At 30.8% G+C, this 19,570-nt stretch overlaps 1 protein-coding gene across 1 annotated transcript; it reads left to right on the top strand.

Moving 5' to 3' along the window:
• The first annotated feature begins 8,000 nt into the window (after positions 1-8,000).
• Positions 8,001-19,286, top strand: LOC110998729 (odorant receptor 85b-like). The gene is made up of 9 exons (XM_045632539.1): positions 8,001-8,070; positions 9,074-9,229; positions 10,124-10,312; positions 10,918-11,098; positions 11,967-12,063; positions 13,023-13,124; positions 14,503-14,591; positions 17,736-17,802; positions 19,227-19,286. Exons 1-9 carry the CDS (start codon positions 8,001-8,003, stop codon positions 19,284-19,286), a joined length of 1,011 nt encoding a protein of 336 aa, XP_045488495.1.
• Positions 19,287-19,570: the final 284 nt, after the last annotated feature.

Genomic DNA, 19,570 nt, shown 5'->3' with positions numbered 1-19,570 from the left:
ATAAGAAAACTTCAGAATTAGTATGTAACGTAAAATTTGTTTGTTTATGTTGTCGTAAGAAGTTTATTAAGACCAAGAAATCTCAATATCTAAAACTAATTATAAAAAAGATCTGCTGGCCAGCCAGTGCTCTACGCGCTGTGTATTTCACTTTATAATATGTAATAGGTTTCAGGTGTATAACATATGCAGTTTATGAATAAGCTGGACTAATAATTGAATATGAGGGTGAGAACTAAAAACCTGTCTAAAGACAATTCAATAAGTTCAAGTTTTATAGTTTTTAATGTATTCATCACCTCATCATCAGCTCTAAGATGTCATTATAATAGGTTTTTATATATAGTTACGAAACTCTTCTTAGGAAATATGAAAAGCATTTGAATTTATTGTCCGGTGTCAGAAAACTTGAGTGTTGACACAATCTTACGAAAGCTATCCAACTTTTCTCATTAGGGCAATTTGTTTCACCACGATCGAAGCTTTCACAATATTTTGGACGAGCTTTGAAAGCCGGGGTAAAGTTACGTTTTGTTTTGTTTCCGTAAACACTTCCCAAATCGATTATATTTTCTTTAAAACGTTACAGTTTTACATCCTATACGTCGGGTTTAGGAGGCACTTAAATATCAAATAAACCAATGTTATCTGAATCACAGAGCAAGTAGGGTACAACCCTATATTATTAGTAGCCAAATAATTAACAGTTTCACCACATTATTAGAACTGAATCTTTAATTATTACTACAATATAATTAGCAAGCGTGCGCAAAGGATACACAATATCAGAAAAGATAAAGATAAATGGACGAAGTAAGCGACGGAATGGCTTCCGCACTATAAAAGAAAACGAGGAAGACATAGAAAGAGATGGAAAGATGATGTGTGAAGAGTAGCTGGACCTATGTATAGGCCGTAGAAACAGAGAAGAGTCGAAGGTTTTAGAGAAGTCCTATGTCCAAGGACAAGCTGTAAAATAGTTATTAACCGGCTTGCCGATTAATTATTATTAGTGTTTATTTATTAGTTCTTCTCTTTGTTATGTACATGCAATAAAGGCTTTTATTATTATTATTAAAATAACAAGCGTGGCGTCATCGTCGATTTTTTTTTTGCGAGATAAATAAATATGATTTTTTTTAACCTGTGCCCAGTTGCCCCCATACCCCTGGTGCGAGGTAAGTTTAAACACTTAAAAAAAAGGTCTAAATCGTAGTTCTTTTTCTCAATTAAATCACATCACAGTGTATCCTTGAGGGTATGGAATTTCAATGTGTCAAACCTCCTGTTAAAGATTATTTCCTTATGAAGTATACAGTTTTAAGTGCAATTTAGTTAACAATGGCTCTTTATACACAATACCGCATTTGGAAATGGTTAATTACTGCAGGAGTAATTTAAATAATATTATCTCTACTGCGTGTCCCTGGCATATACCCAACAGCCCGTACTAAACGCCTCCACTTCTTGCAACTGCGTTAGTGTCGGATGAAATAACCCCTAACTAACGACTCGTATTTTTATTGGTCTTGAAAAAATGTTCCATTTTGTTAATTATGTAAAACGTTTTGCCTGAATTGTATAAATACTTTAGCTATTTATTTGGCTTTGTATATAATCATGTTCGGCTATCTTGTCTTTGATAAGTGTTCTGGGGTAAAGTTTATATCTGCATCGTGGTGGAAGTGACATGTCAACCAGAGATCAACGATTTGATACAGACAACAACAACCTCCTTGAGTGCAATATGAACATCATCAAAACAAGATACAATATGAAACTAATATGTAAAATAAGAATGTGTTTATTAATTTTAACAATGAATTGTAATGTATAATATGTCCCAGTAAAGTAGTTAAATCAGAGATTGAATTGAATCTCTAGACAGTTAATTAAAGATCAATGTTCAATCAAGTCGCTAGCATTTTGATTTAAATAAAGCTGTGACGAAAACATTTAACTATCTATCTAACAGAAAGCCAGCGTATTGATTAATAATGTAAAACAAGATGGCGGTAATGACAACAGCTAATAACTTTAGTCTTTCTTTTGGTAACGTGCACGATTAGGGAAAGTTCAGCGATATTTTAGTTTTTTTTTTTTCAATTACAATTTTGATATTTTGTAAATTGTTTACAACTATTAACGCTGGAACAATTTAGATGGATAAAACGGAGTTATGGGGTAGCTACGTTAAATGTTTTGTTATAATTTGAAGCAAATCCATGGGACAGTGCTTGTTTACTAAAAGTGCTGAGTCACAGGTGCGGTTTTATGAATTAGCTGCGCGGCGGAAATCGCTCTTGAGATAAAGACATAATATTAGCGACCTAAGTAAGAAAAAAAATTAGCTGCCAAAAAAAATTAGGGATCAAAAAATTTAGTAAAACTAAAATGTAGTTTCAAATATTATTTTCTGTTATGTTTGATATATCACAGCAGCGAATTGGCCGCACACAAGACAATATATTGACGTGAAATACGGAACTAAGAAAGCTAAAACCTAACTAAATTATCCAATATCTATATATTTCAATTCTAATACATATTAGTTAAGTTAACTTATCAATAATTTATAATAGAGATAATACCTATATATTAGTGATATACATTAGGTATTAGAGATAACTGTATTGCTAAGGTAGCCGTTACTTAATTATCTAACTTAGTAAACTCTCTCTAAACTAAACTCTGCTAATTACTTTTATAACGCCTACTAAACAGACTGTGTACGTTACTATAGTAACCATTTTTCACTTAGATTGTCAACGTTTAAAAATACTTAAAATTTTAATGTTTATTCATTCATATAACCTGTTAAAATGAAATAAAACAGATAGCAAGAAAGGTTTAAAAAAAGGGTACTTGTATTTAATATAATCATAATTTAAAATTAGAAAATTAGTGCTCATGTATAAGTGATTTTTTTATATTTTATACATTCACATCAAACGTTTATGTTTGATGACAAAAACCCGCGGAAAATGAAGTGATCCTCTTAACGTCACCTACGCTTTTTAGGTTCTACGAAACGAAATGCTATTTTTTTAAGTCTTAAAGTTTCTAAGTCCCCATAAGGGTATTGATCATCTCTGTGACTTGTATACATTTTATTTTGAAAAGCAACTCAATTGCAATACGTACACGTAAAAGCTGTACTCTATTTAGTTACTGAGATACGGACCAGTAGATACGACCTGGAGCAGAAACGAAGCAGGAGTATATCTGAGCTGAGATCGCCTGTATTTTCTATTTAGGATCAAAAGCTGCTCATCTATAATATATGAAAAAAAATCACATTAACACTCTTTAAATTATATCAATAAGTATTAAAATTACGTAAATAAAGATATAATTAATTTGATATGTGTTACTAAACATGTTCATAATCTACCCCTGACAGTCAACGGATGTATTAAATATGTTAATTGATATTATATAACATGCGTTACTGGGTTAATTGTGAGTTGTTTGCTTTAGTAAATTTATTCATGGTATCAAAATAACAATTCTCCTTTGTAAACGTATGTTGCTTGAAGTAATTTGATTTTCCGGAATAATATTATAATACTGGCGAACTTGCTTTGTTCTAGTTAAGTAAGTGTTTTTATATATTTGTAGCTTCAAGATTATGTAAATTTGTGTAATTTATGAATAAAGTAAATCAATATTAAAATATGTCGATGATTGTCAATTGTCAAAACAGTCAATGCATAACAAATTACTTATTATTCTATTAACAAACTACGTCAACATCAAACATTTTGTCCCGCACAGAGCACATTCCATTTTTAAATCAAGTAATATCAAACGAAACCTTTGCCATTATCTGTGCCTATATTTAAAGCCCTTTTCTCGATCGTATTTGAGAGTAATCGTAGAACATACTCACGTAGCTCATTTCCTTAGTAATGGAGTTATATTCCGCGGCGCAATTTTCAATTTCCTAAACTCTTTCTGCATTATATCCGGTTTTCGCACCGGCTGCGTTCGTTTTTGAGATTTTCTCTCGTTAAACCAGCTAACGAGCATAAATTTTAATGTTTTTTTTGGTTTCTTTGCCAATTGTAAGTGTTTGTCATGTCAACTTTTATTACCTATCTAATTACATTAGATAGGTATACTTACACTTTCAAATTGGATTTAATTAACAATACCTATAATTGGAGTAATGTTCTTAAAATCAATAATTTAATACAGTAAAGTTAAATTTAAAAATAGGGTGTTTAATAAAGTAACGAAGGACACGTTTTTGGATGGTTTAATTATTCTCTTTATTCCCTTCTGGCTCGCAACATAAAATATTCAGTAGTATTTTCACCTTCTTATACCAAATCTTATAATATTTATTAATTTAGCTGAAATTCAAACCTATTATCTTGTTAATTACACGACATGTGCTACACCATTGAGGCTGTATCTGTTAAATTCTTGTATATGCTGGTATAATCTTGTATAGGCTTGTATGTGCTGGTATCTTGGACGGATTTTGCGAAGTGGGAAAAAAATACAAAAAAGATGACATTGTCTTGATAAAATTTAACATTGGCACATCTGATATGTTTTTCTGTGAAACTACGTGTTGTAAAGGTGACTTACCCTTGTCAGAATAATTTGTAAACATATTTGAATAACCTTACTTTTTGTATTTATTTAATCTTTGAACAATAGCCTTAGGAGATGACTGAATTTCCCTTGTTGCTCGTTTAGGTACATTGTGTAAATATTGTGTTTGTTTCTTTCAAAGTAATCGGTTTGTTCACCGCTGTAGCGGTCTCTGTGGCTGGTCAGTTACGAGTTTGAAATAAAAAGATTTTTTTAAACTAACATTCTTGTATAAAGAACTTCACACTTATATTATTTACTATTATATTGTAGATATTCTTTTATCATCATAAATAAATTTAAAAATTAAAACGCTATTTTGTTTAATTTAAATAAAATCAATATCATAAAACGTAGAAATGGCGCCAAATCATAGCCACAGTTTAGTAACACGAATCTGTCATTAATTAATAAATGAAATGTCGAGAAATAAAATTTACTGTGTAATTTTTTGGAAGTGACATTTGACTTATTATTATCCTTATCTTTGTGGTGTAGTGATCTTAAAATAAAACTTTTCATGTTATCTATATAAAGCACTAGCAAATTCGGCCAAGCGTTGCTGTGGCTAAGGTTTTTGTTACATTACATAGTAGTAAGCTATTCAAGGGAAACGGTAGGAGAACTTATGTGAAAGGTAGATAGCTAATGCGAGACGTTGGTACTTTTAACGCAGCGCCATCTGTTAGAATTGCATCAAATAATAAACAAATAATTTGCAATGTGACACGTTTAGAAAGTATTATTAGGAAACTACATTAAAAAGTGATCCTGCGGTGATGTTTACACCAGTTACTCATGCCGTTTGCCTGACAAATGTAACTGCAATATGGCTTTTCGTTCAAATGGACGTGTTTTACGAGTGCGTCATTGTGACATATAGACTTGTTTTGTGCGAAGATATGAGCGTTAAAAGGAATTCGCTTTGGAACAACATTGTTTTAGCTGTAACAATTATTTGGTGCTGGGCGAAATGGTTGTCAATATACAGTAGATTTTGTTCAAAATAGCCATAATGTATCTTTATCTATTGATAATTTATAATATAATCCCTTCCAACCAAACCAAGGACGTTGGACAGTTCATAGATTGATAGTATTCTATTAATTTCTAGTCCCAAATAATTTGGTTGTAAGATTAATGTGTGCTTAATTTCTAATATCTACTATCCTCTTTTGTTATTACTAAAATCTATATGTGAATAATAGGCGCAATTAAAAAGATGTAATTTGGTTCGAAAAATAGTGTATTTAAGGACCTGTCCGGTCGCAAAACGAAAAAAAAATTACATTGTTTCTTTGCATTTTTTGCCACTGTTTCTTAAAGTACGGCGAATAGAAAAAATAATGATGCAGTTTTCCAAAAAGCATTTTATTAGCGATGGATCTGATAATTAGATGATTCATTTTTAAAAGGGATTTTTGGGATTGTAAAGCATTGAGAATAGAATTTGAAGGAGATGAGAGTCACGTCACTCATAGTCATATCTCCTAAGACCAAATATAAAACGTATGCAGGCGTTTATATTTGACGAATTATTACTAATTTTGGTTTACAAAAATCCTTTTTTATAATTTTAAATGAAATTAAAAAAAAATACGTTAATATACAAGCATAACATTACGCAACAAATAAATGCCATAAACATTGCTAGGATTGTATGTGCAGTTTCAATATAAGTGCTACTTACTAATCTTCTTCTCTTCTCTAAATCTTCTATCATACCTAATTGGTATGTCCATAGAAAAGCAAAGTCTACACTATGTTATTTTTAATAATGCAGGCATTTGAAAAACGCTTTAACCAAATTATATACACAAAACGATAAACATTGGATATGGTATTTTTTATGGAACATGAGCACGGAGCAACACCTGGAGATATGCAAGTTCATTTTAATTTCAATAAGAAGAGTATTTTGTAACCTCGGTTTAAATTGACCTGGATAAGTAATTAAAATGTCTGCTTCTGCTATGCTTTCAGAGAAAAAGCTACGAATCTGACAGATTACTTACCTTTTATTTTGACATTATATTATTGTTTGTATTATATGACTTTATAAAAATTACTGACATTTGCATGTATATTTTAAATGTATCTGCAGCAATAATAAAATAAATGATAAACGATTTCTAATATTATATACGTAATTGATGGTTATGTGTATGAGTGTTAAATTTGTGATATCATATTTTCCTATACTTTTTTAGGTATACACATTGATTTAGAACGTATAAATAAATGCTTCGTATGAATTTTAAAGAATGTTCCATTTCTTTTCAAATGTGAAAAATCCTATTAAATGATTGTTTGATAAGTATCTTGTGACAGGATACTCTTGCGGTCTTATTTATTTATATCGTCACTGCATCTAGAGCTAAAAGAATTTTGATAGAAGTTCATATTGAACATAATATCCACAGTGCTCTACCGTTGCGAAATGGGATTTCATACAAAATCACGTAAACTATATTCTCGACACAATGTATTTTCATATGTATAGAAAACTTTTGAAATTGAAAATGCAGTAGGAATGTATCGGTTTTTCAAATTAGTAATGAAATCCCTTCGATAGCAAACTCCGGGGCTATTACGTATATCAAAGCCATAGTCAAAAATCATTTATTCATAGGGTACACTTTTGAACGTCAAAAAAAGAAATATACATTAAATGCTTCTAATTTTATATTTACTGCCAGTTTTCAAATCAAGGGCGTAGGAAGGAAGAGGAGAAACTCCGCCACTCTTTTTAACGCCGAGTTTTTTTTTCTTTTACACAATGTTTGTAAGAAGCTGTCACGATTACACCATATTAACCACGAAACCACCGAATTATTATATCATAGATAATTTTATACTATATTAAGGCTAAATATTATTTTATTTTCATCCCACAAAGCTGTATAAATATTTAATTAACAGCGTTGTGTGAACTCACAAAATATTTAACATCGGTTTTTAAATTCATAGTGAATCATTTATCCCAATTGGCAACGTCGGACGCCATTAAACTTAATATTGGTGGAGCTACGCGTCCTCTAAAACAAATATTTATTCGTTAGCGCTTTTTATGCCTCTATGTTTTTTTATTTAAACCCAACATTTACTTTAACTGTATTCAAAACACGAGCATCGTTTTAATTGGACGTGTTTTAGGTCGTACCTATTCTCATTTTAATAGTAATTCGACTTAGGGTCTTTCAAGAAAAGAGCATACCAATTCTTAAAAGGCCGGCAACGCACTCGCGAGCCCTCTGGCATTGAGAGTGTCCATGGGCGGCGGTATCACATAACATCAGGTGAGCCTCCTGCCCGTTTGCCCCCTGTTCTATTAAAAAAAATTGGTAAAGTTCACTTACGCGCAGATACTAATGAATATATGATCGCTATAAAACATGAATTTTGACGACAATCCAGAGTTTTTTAAATCATATTCAACGATTATGGTTTATATCGGGCTGACTGGTCTGGATATATTTAATCAAAAGGATAAAATCCAGTATACGATTAAATATTTTTATGTTTTTTATTTCTTTTGTCACATTACATCAATGCTGTGTCATTGGATGTATGTTGTTAAGGAATTCTCGAATGGAACCAAACTGTTGGAGATACCAATTGATTTCTCATATTGCAACAATAATTTGGAAGGTATGTATACATGTATTAACAAACATTATAAGTTGTGCAAATAATGTTCTGCACATTCTTATAATATTGCTTGCAAATATTCTTTTTTTACATCTTAGTTTTTAGTTTTATTACATTTTTAAAGTTCGCCATATAGTTAGTCAAATAGCTTTTATACATAAGGCTGTCTCTGAAGAGGTAATTCACTATTAAAATAAACTGCATTACTTAGCAGTTCTTTGTTGCATGTATGTATCTAATGCTACAATTTTTTAATTGTACAATTTTTAGGTCAAATAATAATATAATAAATATATTTCATTTGTTATAACGTAGCCATACTTTATAATAAAAGATTGAATAATTTTAGATCACTCAACATAACCCAAAATCCCTAAAGAACTTTCTCCCAAACCGGTAGTGGTCGACTGGAATAGGTTTCCGGAAAGTGTAATCAGTGCACCATCATTGAACTGTTTTAAAAATATATTGGGTATTTTATCCAAATCTCAAAATACGCGCGCATCAGTTTATGTGTGTTTAAATACATAATAATATAAATACGATTATTATTTGACCAGTACTCTAAATGAAACATCTAGTTTAAGGAACATTTTCATGACGATTCTAACAGTGCTCAATACGAGTCTGTAGTAGGTACAAATTGGAATTGTTTGGTGGAAAAATTGTTTTTTGATTTTGCAGACAGTCTCATTATTTTTATATGAAATATAATATTGCCATTTATTGCGGTCCTTCGATCCGGAATACAGTAAATTAAGTTATAAATGGCTTAATACTGTTCGACCTTTGTAACCCCAACTGTCTTCTGTTTCAGCGCTATTGATGTTCATTCAACTATTTATAAAAAAGGATAAAATAAAAGAGTTTGTATTCAAAATGGAAAAAGAATGGCGGCGCGATGAAGATTTGTCACCAAAACTAACTAGTATAAAGCGGAAAATGGTTAAACAAACCGATCGTTACATTCGAAGTATTTATAATCTCTTTTTTTTAATGATACGAAAAATTGAAAGCGAAAAAATTTTTGCGTTACATTTGGTTGTGATTGGTTAAGAATGTACCTACACCTACAATCTGTACCTACTACTCGCTGCGGTTACATCATATGCAAAACGCGCATACGAATTTATAACAGACAATATAGAATTACACAACTTCTCTACCTTAGCCACTTGGGCCCTCTTAACCGGCCGGTCAATGGTTAGACAGGTCGAGAATTTAGATAATTCTCGACCTGTCTGTCTGTTGTCTGTGTTTTGGTTGGTGGAACAGTACACCATCCTTTCTTCACAATGTAGTCCATTACGTGACATGAAATTTCATTTTATTTCCCCAATTACAATCAAACGTGTAAAATCAATGTAGATATGTATTTTCTTATCTACATTCACAGTTAATGAGCACAATAGTCTAACCATTCATAATTTAAATCTGAGTATAGTATATAGTATAATACGCCCTTTATTTGAGAACTGGAAGTAAATGTAAAATTTGAATCATTCATTGAATTTTTTTTTGACGTTCATAAGTGTTCCAGTAATGGAGAAGCACTAAAAAAGAGAGAAGAAGATTAACTTCTAGTTTAACATCGCTCAATTGAATTAGGTGTGAAATATACTAAAAAAAACAAAAATCATTTATTCATATAGGTACACTTATGAACGTCAAAAAAAAGAAATATTCATTAAATGATTGACCGCCAGAAGTTCAATTATAGATATCTCCTTTCTGTGTCAACCATCAAACAATTTTCATTTCATCCAAAATCGAATACAGGATCTTCGAGTGCTATGTGCATAGGTCAATTATTTATTGTTTATTACAAAACTCAATCATCTAACGCATTATCATTTGGTTGTTCCAGTTTCCTGTTTATCAATATCCATTGTTTGCAGTATATATTTACTGAACCCACTGCTTATGGTCTTGGTAAACAAGTTTATTCTTCATAGGAACGTGTCTAATACCGTTGCATTAGGATTAGCCACCCCATTTAACTATGAAGATAACTTTCTCAGTTATATTTTGCTGGTTATTGTTGAGTACCGATTGGGTATGTTTGTTTACGTAAAGTGTTTACCACGAACTTTAAGATAGTTTCATCAAATATTTGCATACGTCAATACTCTTAGTTACAAGAAATTATTTGCTATTTGCAAAGACAACACGTATTGAACGCTTCTTAATTTTTCCATAAGTTACTATTACAGTATGATGACTACTAAAGTTTATTAGCGCACTGATCATTGTTTACAATTTACTTGAATCGCATCTAAGTACATACTAAGATTCTTGTGTGGTCAAGAGAGTTCAAATTAATCTAAAGAAAATGCCTGTGTGTTACATATCTATGTCTGTCTGTCTATTTTAATTTAAATCTGTCCTATGCTGATGCCGAAAATAATTTTCTTGTGCAAAGGTAGTTTAATTATACAATTTTAAGTATAATACGTAGAGATTATTAGGTCAAGTAAAAAATAATTAATTTGCCAAATGGAAAAGACTACCTGCCCACGGCAGCGAATCCTACTAGGTACTGGTAGCACACCAGTTCTCTTTAACTATACATCCATTTTTTATTATGTGTAATAAAGGTTTTCTTTCTTTATTTTTATTTTTAAATCTTGTTTATGGTTCTTATACATACATTTTCAACAGCCATGATAGTAGCCTACGAGTTGCAGTGTAGTCAATACTTCATAACAATATCTATGGACCATTTAAGAGTCTTGTTCATTCTAATACAAGAGGAATTTAAGGAAGTCATTTTTTTGTCGGATGATGTAAATAAAGAGAAGAGATTCAAAGAGACAATACAACGACATACTAAGTTATTGGAGTAAGTACTCTTAAGCCGATGCCTACTAACAAAATTCCAAATAAATAAATATTAGTTATCGTAACATTACTCCTACTGCTGGTAGCTTTGTGTGTTTTTAGTTATGACAAGATATCGATGTAAGTAATAAAATCACCTTTTTCATTTGTATTTGATAGCATAGAGAAATGTTTCCACAAATCAAGACGGAATATTCTGAAGCACAACTTTATATCATACATTTATTTATTCATTAATTTCGTAATCCTACAGCTAACATAAATTATACAAACAAATACAATGAACATATGGCCAAAGATAGAATACATAAATATTCAAAGATTTACAAAACTAAGTGGTACCTAGTTTGGCTATGTTGTGTGATGGTGTAAAAGTGAGGGTATGTAAGTGTATATGTATGTGGTGTGTACTCATGATGTAGGTGATTTTGCGCTATGGATATTTTTAATACACTTTTTAATCACATTCCGCGATAGTCTAAACAAGTCAAGGCTTAAATAGTAGTCATTGTATGTCCGGGCAGCGCGATACAATACTGAGTTTGTTGCATAGTTAGTGCTGATGTGAGGAACATGAAACAAATCATGATTACGAGTCTGGTAAGCAGGAAGAAGGGGAGGCAACTTTTCTATAATGGAGCTGCAATTAATTTTATTTGAGATGATATCATTAGTTAGTTAGTAGCAATAAATCATATTGTTTTCGTCGAGAATCTAAAGTATTAATTCTGTATAGGTATTAAACTTATTGATATTATTAACAATATATGTTTATAGTTGAAAGACGTTTAATTTATAAAACAAAAATGAATTAAGACTGCTTATGTGACTATAGTTTAGAATATTTACGTTTAATTTTCTCTTACCAGATTGCTTTGGGATTTGAACGGAACATTTGGTTGTCTATTCGCAATAAATTATATTTTCCTATCATCTACAATTTGTTTTTGTGTTATATCAGCATGCGTAAGTACAATATATTTAAACATAGTAATCGATAATAATTGGACATAATCATCATCCGAATCTATTATCGAATGCTTCCATGTTTTTTCATTCAAGATCCGCCATAGTAATTAGAAATACTACATAATTAGTATTATAATTATCTAGGTGTTCTTTAAAAAGGATAAAGCCTTGAAATTTGACCTAACCATTGTATAATCTTACCGGACGACTAATATTATATTTATTGGAAACGGCTAGATTGTCCAAAAATATATTCAGCCACTACGCAATAGCTTGTGCTACGCCGTAGCACCTTTGTCACGGAGAACATTGAAGTTTCAATATCGAAATCAGACAATATAGAATAGGTGACAACAAAGCTTTGATACTTTAGCTTTATATTTTAAACTTTTAATCACTTTAGGAAATATATTGCGTATATGACATGCCGATTATTACGATACATTCCTCTAAAGTACAAGCGAGTTATTAAAGCATTCATACAGAACCGATAGGTGCAGCCGGGGTTCAAACCTACGACTTCAGGGATGATAGTTAGATGCTGACTAAGAGTACTATTTAAACACGCATCGCGCATATATTTTATTAACATTACAATGTCGGAATTGAATGAAAAACTCACATAACGTCGAGGTTTGGATTCAATTTTCGACAAACAATTGTTGTTTCCGTTTCGTGGAACAAAACGTAAAAAATATTTTTTTTGCATAAATGCGAGATATATATATAGATATAAGATATATCTTAGGTGTCATTATGTGTACTAAAAAATATTGATGTTTGCAGAAAATAAATCGTAAGTGAAATCATATAACTAATAAACTTCTGAATAAATATACCTTACAATTTATTTTTTTCTTATATCCGTTTGATCAATATTCATGAAGAAAGGTAAATATTTCCTTATAAAATACATTAAACACATAACAATAATTTTAAAATATATAACATTTCAGACGGATGGTAGTTTGGAGGATTTAAAAACACTATGTATTTCCATTCTTGTTATCGTCAACGTGTTTTACTGCTGCAGAGGTGGTGAATATTTAATTAATACGGTAAGAAATGTTCATGTTAATGATATATTACGATCTATAGTAACGTTTTATTATATGCAAACACGCATTCGTGAGCCCAATAGGAATAAGTGTAATTAAAATTCGTAGTTTAAATATACATCCCGGATGGAAGTAGATGAAAAAAAAAGACAATGTAAACGAGTTACGTATACTATTTGTAACTAGTATAGAAAAATGGTTTGTTATAACAACATGAGTAATTTTTAATGTAAGATTTTGTGTCTTTATGACTGATATGATCCACTGAAGTCGATTCATTTTGCCTTATATATAAGTGATTTGTTTTTTTTTTAATTTGAACTCACCTTTATGTACCATTTCAGCGTCTCCGTTAGCGCACTCTAAAGTTTTGTTAGTATCGTGTGCTAAATTCATTTTATTTCTTACGATTTATGGCACATTTTATTACAGATTATCAAGGCAAACAAATTACTAGTTAATTTTATCATTAATAATAATTGACCATAAATAAAAGATAAGAATCAAAGAGTTATATAATACAAACACAAAATAAACTTTTGAGGCACATGTTTAGGATGTACGGTGTGTACACGTTTTATCCACTCATGTATCCTCATTATTTATTCTTGGTTCTGTAGGCTACGAGCTAAGAGTACGCCGAGAATCACGCTTGTTATCTAATTAATAAAATTGTTACAAGGCCTGATGGGTACGTCAGAAAGCGACATCCTACGCCGTTACTTCATGTGCCCAGCTAGGACTAACCTTCTGCAAAGGGCACATATGATTCCATGTATTAATTTACTTAACGAAATACATAGGTTAACGAACTTTTTTCGTCTGTAAATTATAATGTTTGAAGAACTTTATTTCTCATTACAAAACAGAAATATTTTATTTACATGAGAAACTTAATATTAATATGTACATATTATATACGAGCGAGATACACGTCGCCATTAGCCGTAACAATTTTAGTCAGCTATGTTCATTCTAACATGCATCTTTACTGCCTTTTTGAATTTGTCAAACACTCCAATATTGCGAATTTGAGATGGTAATTGATTAAATAATTGCACACCCTCATACCTAATATATTTCTTCAAATAATTTGTACGCGGCTTCGGCAAGATAAGCAAACTCGCTCGACGAGTATTGCGTGTCGTTGTGTATTTGATTTTTTTAAACGACAAGCAACTATGGATAGAGTTATTTAAAATTTTTTTTATCAAGATACAGGTGCTATATACATACAGTTGTTTAATTGTCATAATTTTGGTTTCTTGAATTATATAACTATTTGCTCACTCGTGTCAATTTAGGATCACCTGTTAAGGCAGGAGTGCTTTATAAATAACTAATAAAAATAAAGATTAATTTTAATCTATATTTTCAGGCTTCAGAAGTTTCTACCGCCATATATGATACACCGTGGTATGAATTACCGAACAAGTACAGGAAAGATCTAATATTTATAATGTTAAGGTAATTCGTTATACTATTTTTGAAATTATATCAATTGAAATTAGGTTTCAAGACCTAGATGTTAATGAAGCAAAAATAACTTCTATATACTCATACAAATGTATGAGTTAGTATATCTCTATTACGTACCTAGAAATCCATCTTGTAAGTTTTAGTACTGAAAGTCATCATGGTCAAAATATCAACGTTAATATCGCATTGAAAATTTCATTCAAATGCCGGCTATAAGTATAAAACTACGCTCTTACACATACATATGGGTACGTGCAAAAACACATATTAAGATTGTGATTTGTGTGTTCATTAATAATTATAATAATAATAAGTCTTTATTCATTTAAGTTGGTACATCTTTCTTTTCATAGTGTAAGATTTGGGAACCCTTTTAAGTAAATATACCTGTGTTAGGGTTCCCAGCTCTTCCATAACAAAGTTGATTACTTAAAATAATATAACCAGTTCATTTCCTTTTTATTTTTACTTGTTAAACCGTTATCATCACACCTGATTGTGTGCATGAGTAAGTGTGTGAGAGAGTGAATGAGTGAGTGAGTAGGTGAGTGAATGAGTATCGTGTAGCTATTTAAATTATGGGTCTCAAAAGCAGTTCTAATACTGCATAAGGCGTGATCATAAGCCAGTCTTTTATTCGGGTTTTTAGGTTGTAGGCGGTGAGAGGGTAGATGTTAAGCAGCCTATTTAATTTTAATTTCATTATGGAATTACTTCTTTATATTATTTGTTTGTTTCTTTTTTTTGTAGTTACACGGGTGTAAAGAGATTAATTATATGTAGATAAATCTTTCTGTGTTAAATTAAAAATTGTAACAGATATCCAACCCTGACACAAATATTTTTTACTAAAAGGGTTCCCAAATCCTGCATTGTTATAATCAATGTATGAGGGATTCGTGGAATGTTCTGTTTGTGCCACACTAAGAATTGTATTTTTATGCTTACAAAATAAATAAATATAAATTAACTTATACCAGCGAAGCTGTTTAATACGAACTGGTTTGTTTACCTCGTAAGCCATATTAAATTTGGTATGGCACGCCGAGCGGGTCGCGGGTCGCACTGCTTTGCATAGTTAAACGCCAGTTTATCCACTTTTCGCCATTACTGAACTGAATTTACACAATTTATATTGATCTGTAGCTTTTGCCATAAATTTCAGTTAGCGTGTACTGAAGTAGGCCTTTCCTATAAATAGCATACTATAAATGCATACTCTATAGTTATTAATAATTATAAACAATTTTAACAGACTTTAGTCATTGCTTATTACCTAGCTATGTTCGTGCAGGTCAAACACCGATAACCATATATTGTAAAATTCATACAACCACGCCATTATATACCAGTAATTAAAATTATTTACATAAAATGTTTAAGTACTATTTAATGTATTTAATCCGATGAAGTTTAATCATGACGTTTAAAATCTATGTGTCCAAATTAATGAGCAATCAATGTAATTAACTACTGAAAATTTGCAATGTTATGCAGCACATATATTTAAATAATTTAAAGAAACCTTTACTTAATAATGAATATCAGTCAATTATTCGTGATTATTTTATAAACTATTGTTTATATAAAATTTATATCTTTATGAGTTTTAAGAAACTGAAATTCAATGTCCTTGACTCTCCTCCGAGAGCTTATGATTTGTTTAATTAGTTATAATTTCTGGTATGGTTTTAATTCTAGAGCACCAAATTCCACTTTGTCTTTAAAAATAAACGTCATGATTGGTACTTTAGAATAAAAGAAGTTTTAACCGAATTGCTCCGATAAAAACAAAATTTATATATATATGTATATAATTTTCCTGTCATGACTTTTATCATTTATATAATAATAATAGCCTTTCTTCAGATCAATTAGGTACGGATTTTTTAAGCTAACATTAAATTCTAAAGCTTTATAGATTATGCTTAAATTTAGTGTAATATTTGATTTTGGTTATCTTTCCTAGATCTGTGTGCCAGTCGGCAAAGGCCGACCAACCTTTTCCATTCCTTTCTTTCTTGAGACACTTTGTTCCATGTGACTCCTGCCACTTGTCTAACATCATCGTCCCACCTTTTCTGTGGTCGGCCTCTGTTCTGTTTGTTCCTCTTTTATCATTTACTTAAGTAATAAAAAGGTGTAAAGCAAAAATAACTGTAATCAAATAATTTTATTAAAAATAATTTCCCACAGTTATCTTAACATGATTATCTTAATCAGGGTACAGCAGGTATCCATGGGCCGTCGTCATTATTTAACATTAGTACCCTTACCCTTTGTTCTTTTGAAAAAGTAATCCTATGTCATGATTATAACTGTGAAAGGTTTTTCGGAATTCTTAAATTATTGTTTGTATCTTCCTTTTAACGCCATATTACTTTAGCCTTTTTAGATAAATTTTTAACTACAATATCGTATCAGTGTTTCAATGTTGTTTAATTGGTATATAATGTACACCTTATATATATAGATACTTTTGTTACACACAATTTAAAAAAGCTCCATCTCCATTATTCAATCATCTTATGTATATAAATATATACATGTATGTACATATACATATATTAATTTTCTACAAATGTTTAAATTTATTTCATGTTTTCATTGGTAAATAAATATTTTTGCATAGATATTTTATTTTTGTACATTTTGTACATCAGTAATTACTGTGGTTGATTGTAAAACCGATAAATTGGGCTTATAAAAAAAACAGAAGTGCGTTAGATATACGGAAGAAAGGAAGAGAGAAAGAAAATGTGCGCGCACACTACTGTCTCTTGCTTATATCACCCATTCAACTTCCGTTCGCCTTGCCCGATCACACTTTTCGTAACGCTTACATCACGCGTTCGTCAGCTTTCTCCCCAAGTCAAGCGTGCGTAAAGAAGTTTCACTTCAAAAAATGCATGGTTTCTCACGGAGATCTATTAGCGACACCCTATATATTAATAGACAACCTTTAATTAATTAATACATTTCTAATTGTTAATCTGAAGACGTGTGTTTCTATTCATGGTAAACCAACTCAATAACTCATGAATAATACAGGCAGACGAAAAAGTAAATCAGCAGTTTAAAACATTGTAAGGAAAATATGAAAGATGCTAATATTTTGTTACCGTTTCTCAGATCTCAACGTGTAGCATACGTGACCTCTACGAGTTATATAAAGATATCATTGAAGACATTTATACGGGTAATAATTTATGAGCATACAGTTACGATGTTTACTTTGTAAAGCGGTATACATATAAGGCTTCGACCACGATATGTATTGTGTGTGTATAATGAGGCATTTACGTTTAGTATCATTTTTCATTTGTTTTGTTGTCTACGCTTTCATCGTACGCGCATAATAGTAAAATTAGTGCACAGTAGTATAACCCACGAATACCGATTTTTATTAGTAAAATCCCTATTTTGTTGTGTGATGTTAAACACTATTCTAATATGTTTAAAGCTATTGCATATATTTTATCGCGGACTTGAGCGCGGCGACCGAATCAAGAAATTCCATAACGAAAATAAAAACGTAACTCATGATGACGTAATGTTAGTTCGGCCAATACACGTTAGAGTGGGACAAAACGCATACTATGTCTCACATCGGGTAAAGTGGTAGATTGATTTAACGTCAATGAAAAAACTTGAATTAAAATCAAAGAATAAAAACTGCTTAAATAAAAAATCTATAAATAATTATAATAGCATAAATTAATATAAAATGCTATGCAATAGCTTTACCGCGGCAGTCCTCGAGTGCCACATTGTTTTTTTTTCTTTTAAAATCAAACCCATGACATTTTCAACCAACCCATTTAGTATTAATTATTGTACCTTGATTCTCTTTGATACTACGTGTTTGCGTGTTGTACCCACAATAGTGTTTACATGCTCCTATTACACTGGCCTTGCTGATAGAGGTGAAACATTTGGTTTTTGTAATTCTCGTCCGATATGACCTTGATACTGGTACTAGTAGTACTAGTAGTAAATTTAGAAGTATTTTTTTTTACTGACGTTCATAAGTGTGCCTTTATGAGTATAAATGATATTTTGATTTGATTTAGAAACATGAGTTACAGCTCCACTTTGCAACGGCTGGAATTTTACAATTCTATATAATTCGGTTTCAGAAATTTCATTTTGAAATTAGTTTAAAACTGAAATGTTTGTTTTTGTCAAAAACTGCGAAATGTTAGGAAAAGTTTAACTAGTATAATGGAGAATATTAAATATTCAATATGTTAATATTAGACTGTATTTTTTAGATAAAATGTTGAATAATAGAGCAAAAAGGCTAGAACTATATAATATAATTATTACCTTTTAGATTTTCTGAAGAAATAATTTAATTCGTTTGATTATTAGGATAGAACGTTTTCTGTGGAATACTATGTTGGTTACTTACGAGTAAGTTTGCCAAATGTTTGTTTAAAAGTTTTGCGGTTCAAAAATCAAATTCAAGATATTTTTTTAAATTTAAATAGTGTTTGTTTTAGGAACTCTCCAAATTTCATCTGAATAGGTTCGGTAGTATTTGAGGCGTTTTTCTGGAGAGCATATTATGTGTTATATAATTTATTGTACTTTTTAATTGATATTTGATTTTTTTTTCAGATTATGAACATGACCTGGTCATTCATTTCCCTCATAACTACAGTTTACGACACAAAATAAAAAGAAAATTTCAAGTTTTAATAACTCTTGCACTTTTATATAGTCCTATAGGTGCGCGTGAGGCGGGCAATATATAATAATAGTTTCTAGGCTAATCAGTAGGGAAACCGAGGAAACTTCTTCAGGTCGCACGTATATTAAAGTTAACACCGAAGAAACAAAGTTAATAAATGAAAAGAGTTGAGAACACAGAAAGAGAAAAGAAAGCGTTTAGACAGGAATAAATTAATTGCAAGTTACAAAGGGAGAAATCGTTTATCGCGCGCACAGGTTTCACGTTCAAG

The sequence above is a fragment of the Pieris rapae genome, chromosome 20 (assembly GCF_905147795.1).
Source record: "Pieris rapae chromosome 20, ilPieRapa1.1, whole genome shotgun sequence".
NCBI lineage: Eukaryota > Metazoa > Arthropoda > Insecta > Lepidoptera > Pieridae > Pieris > Pieris rapae.
This window is presented reverse-complemented; position numbering and strand designations above follow the sequence as displayed.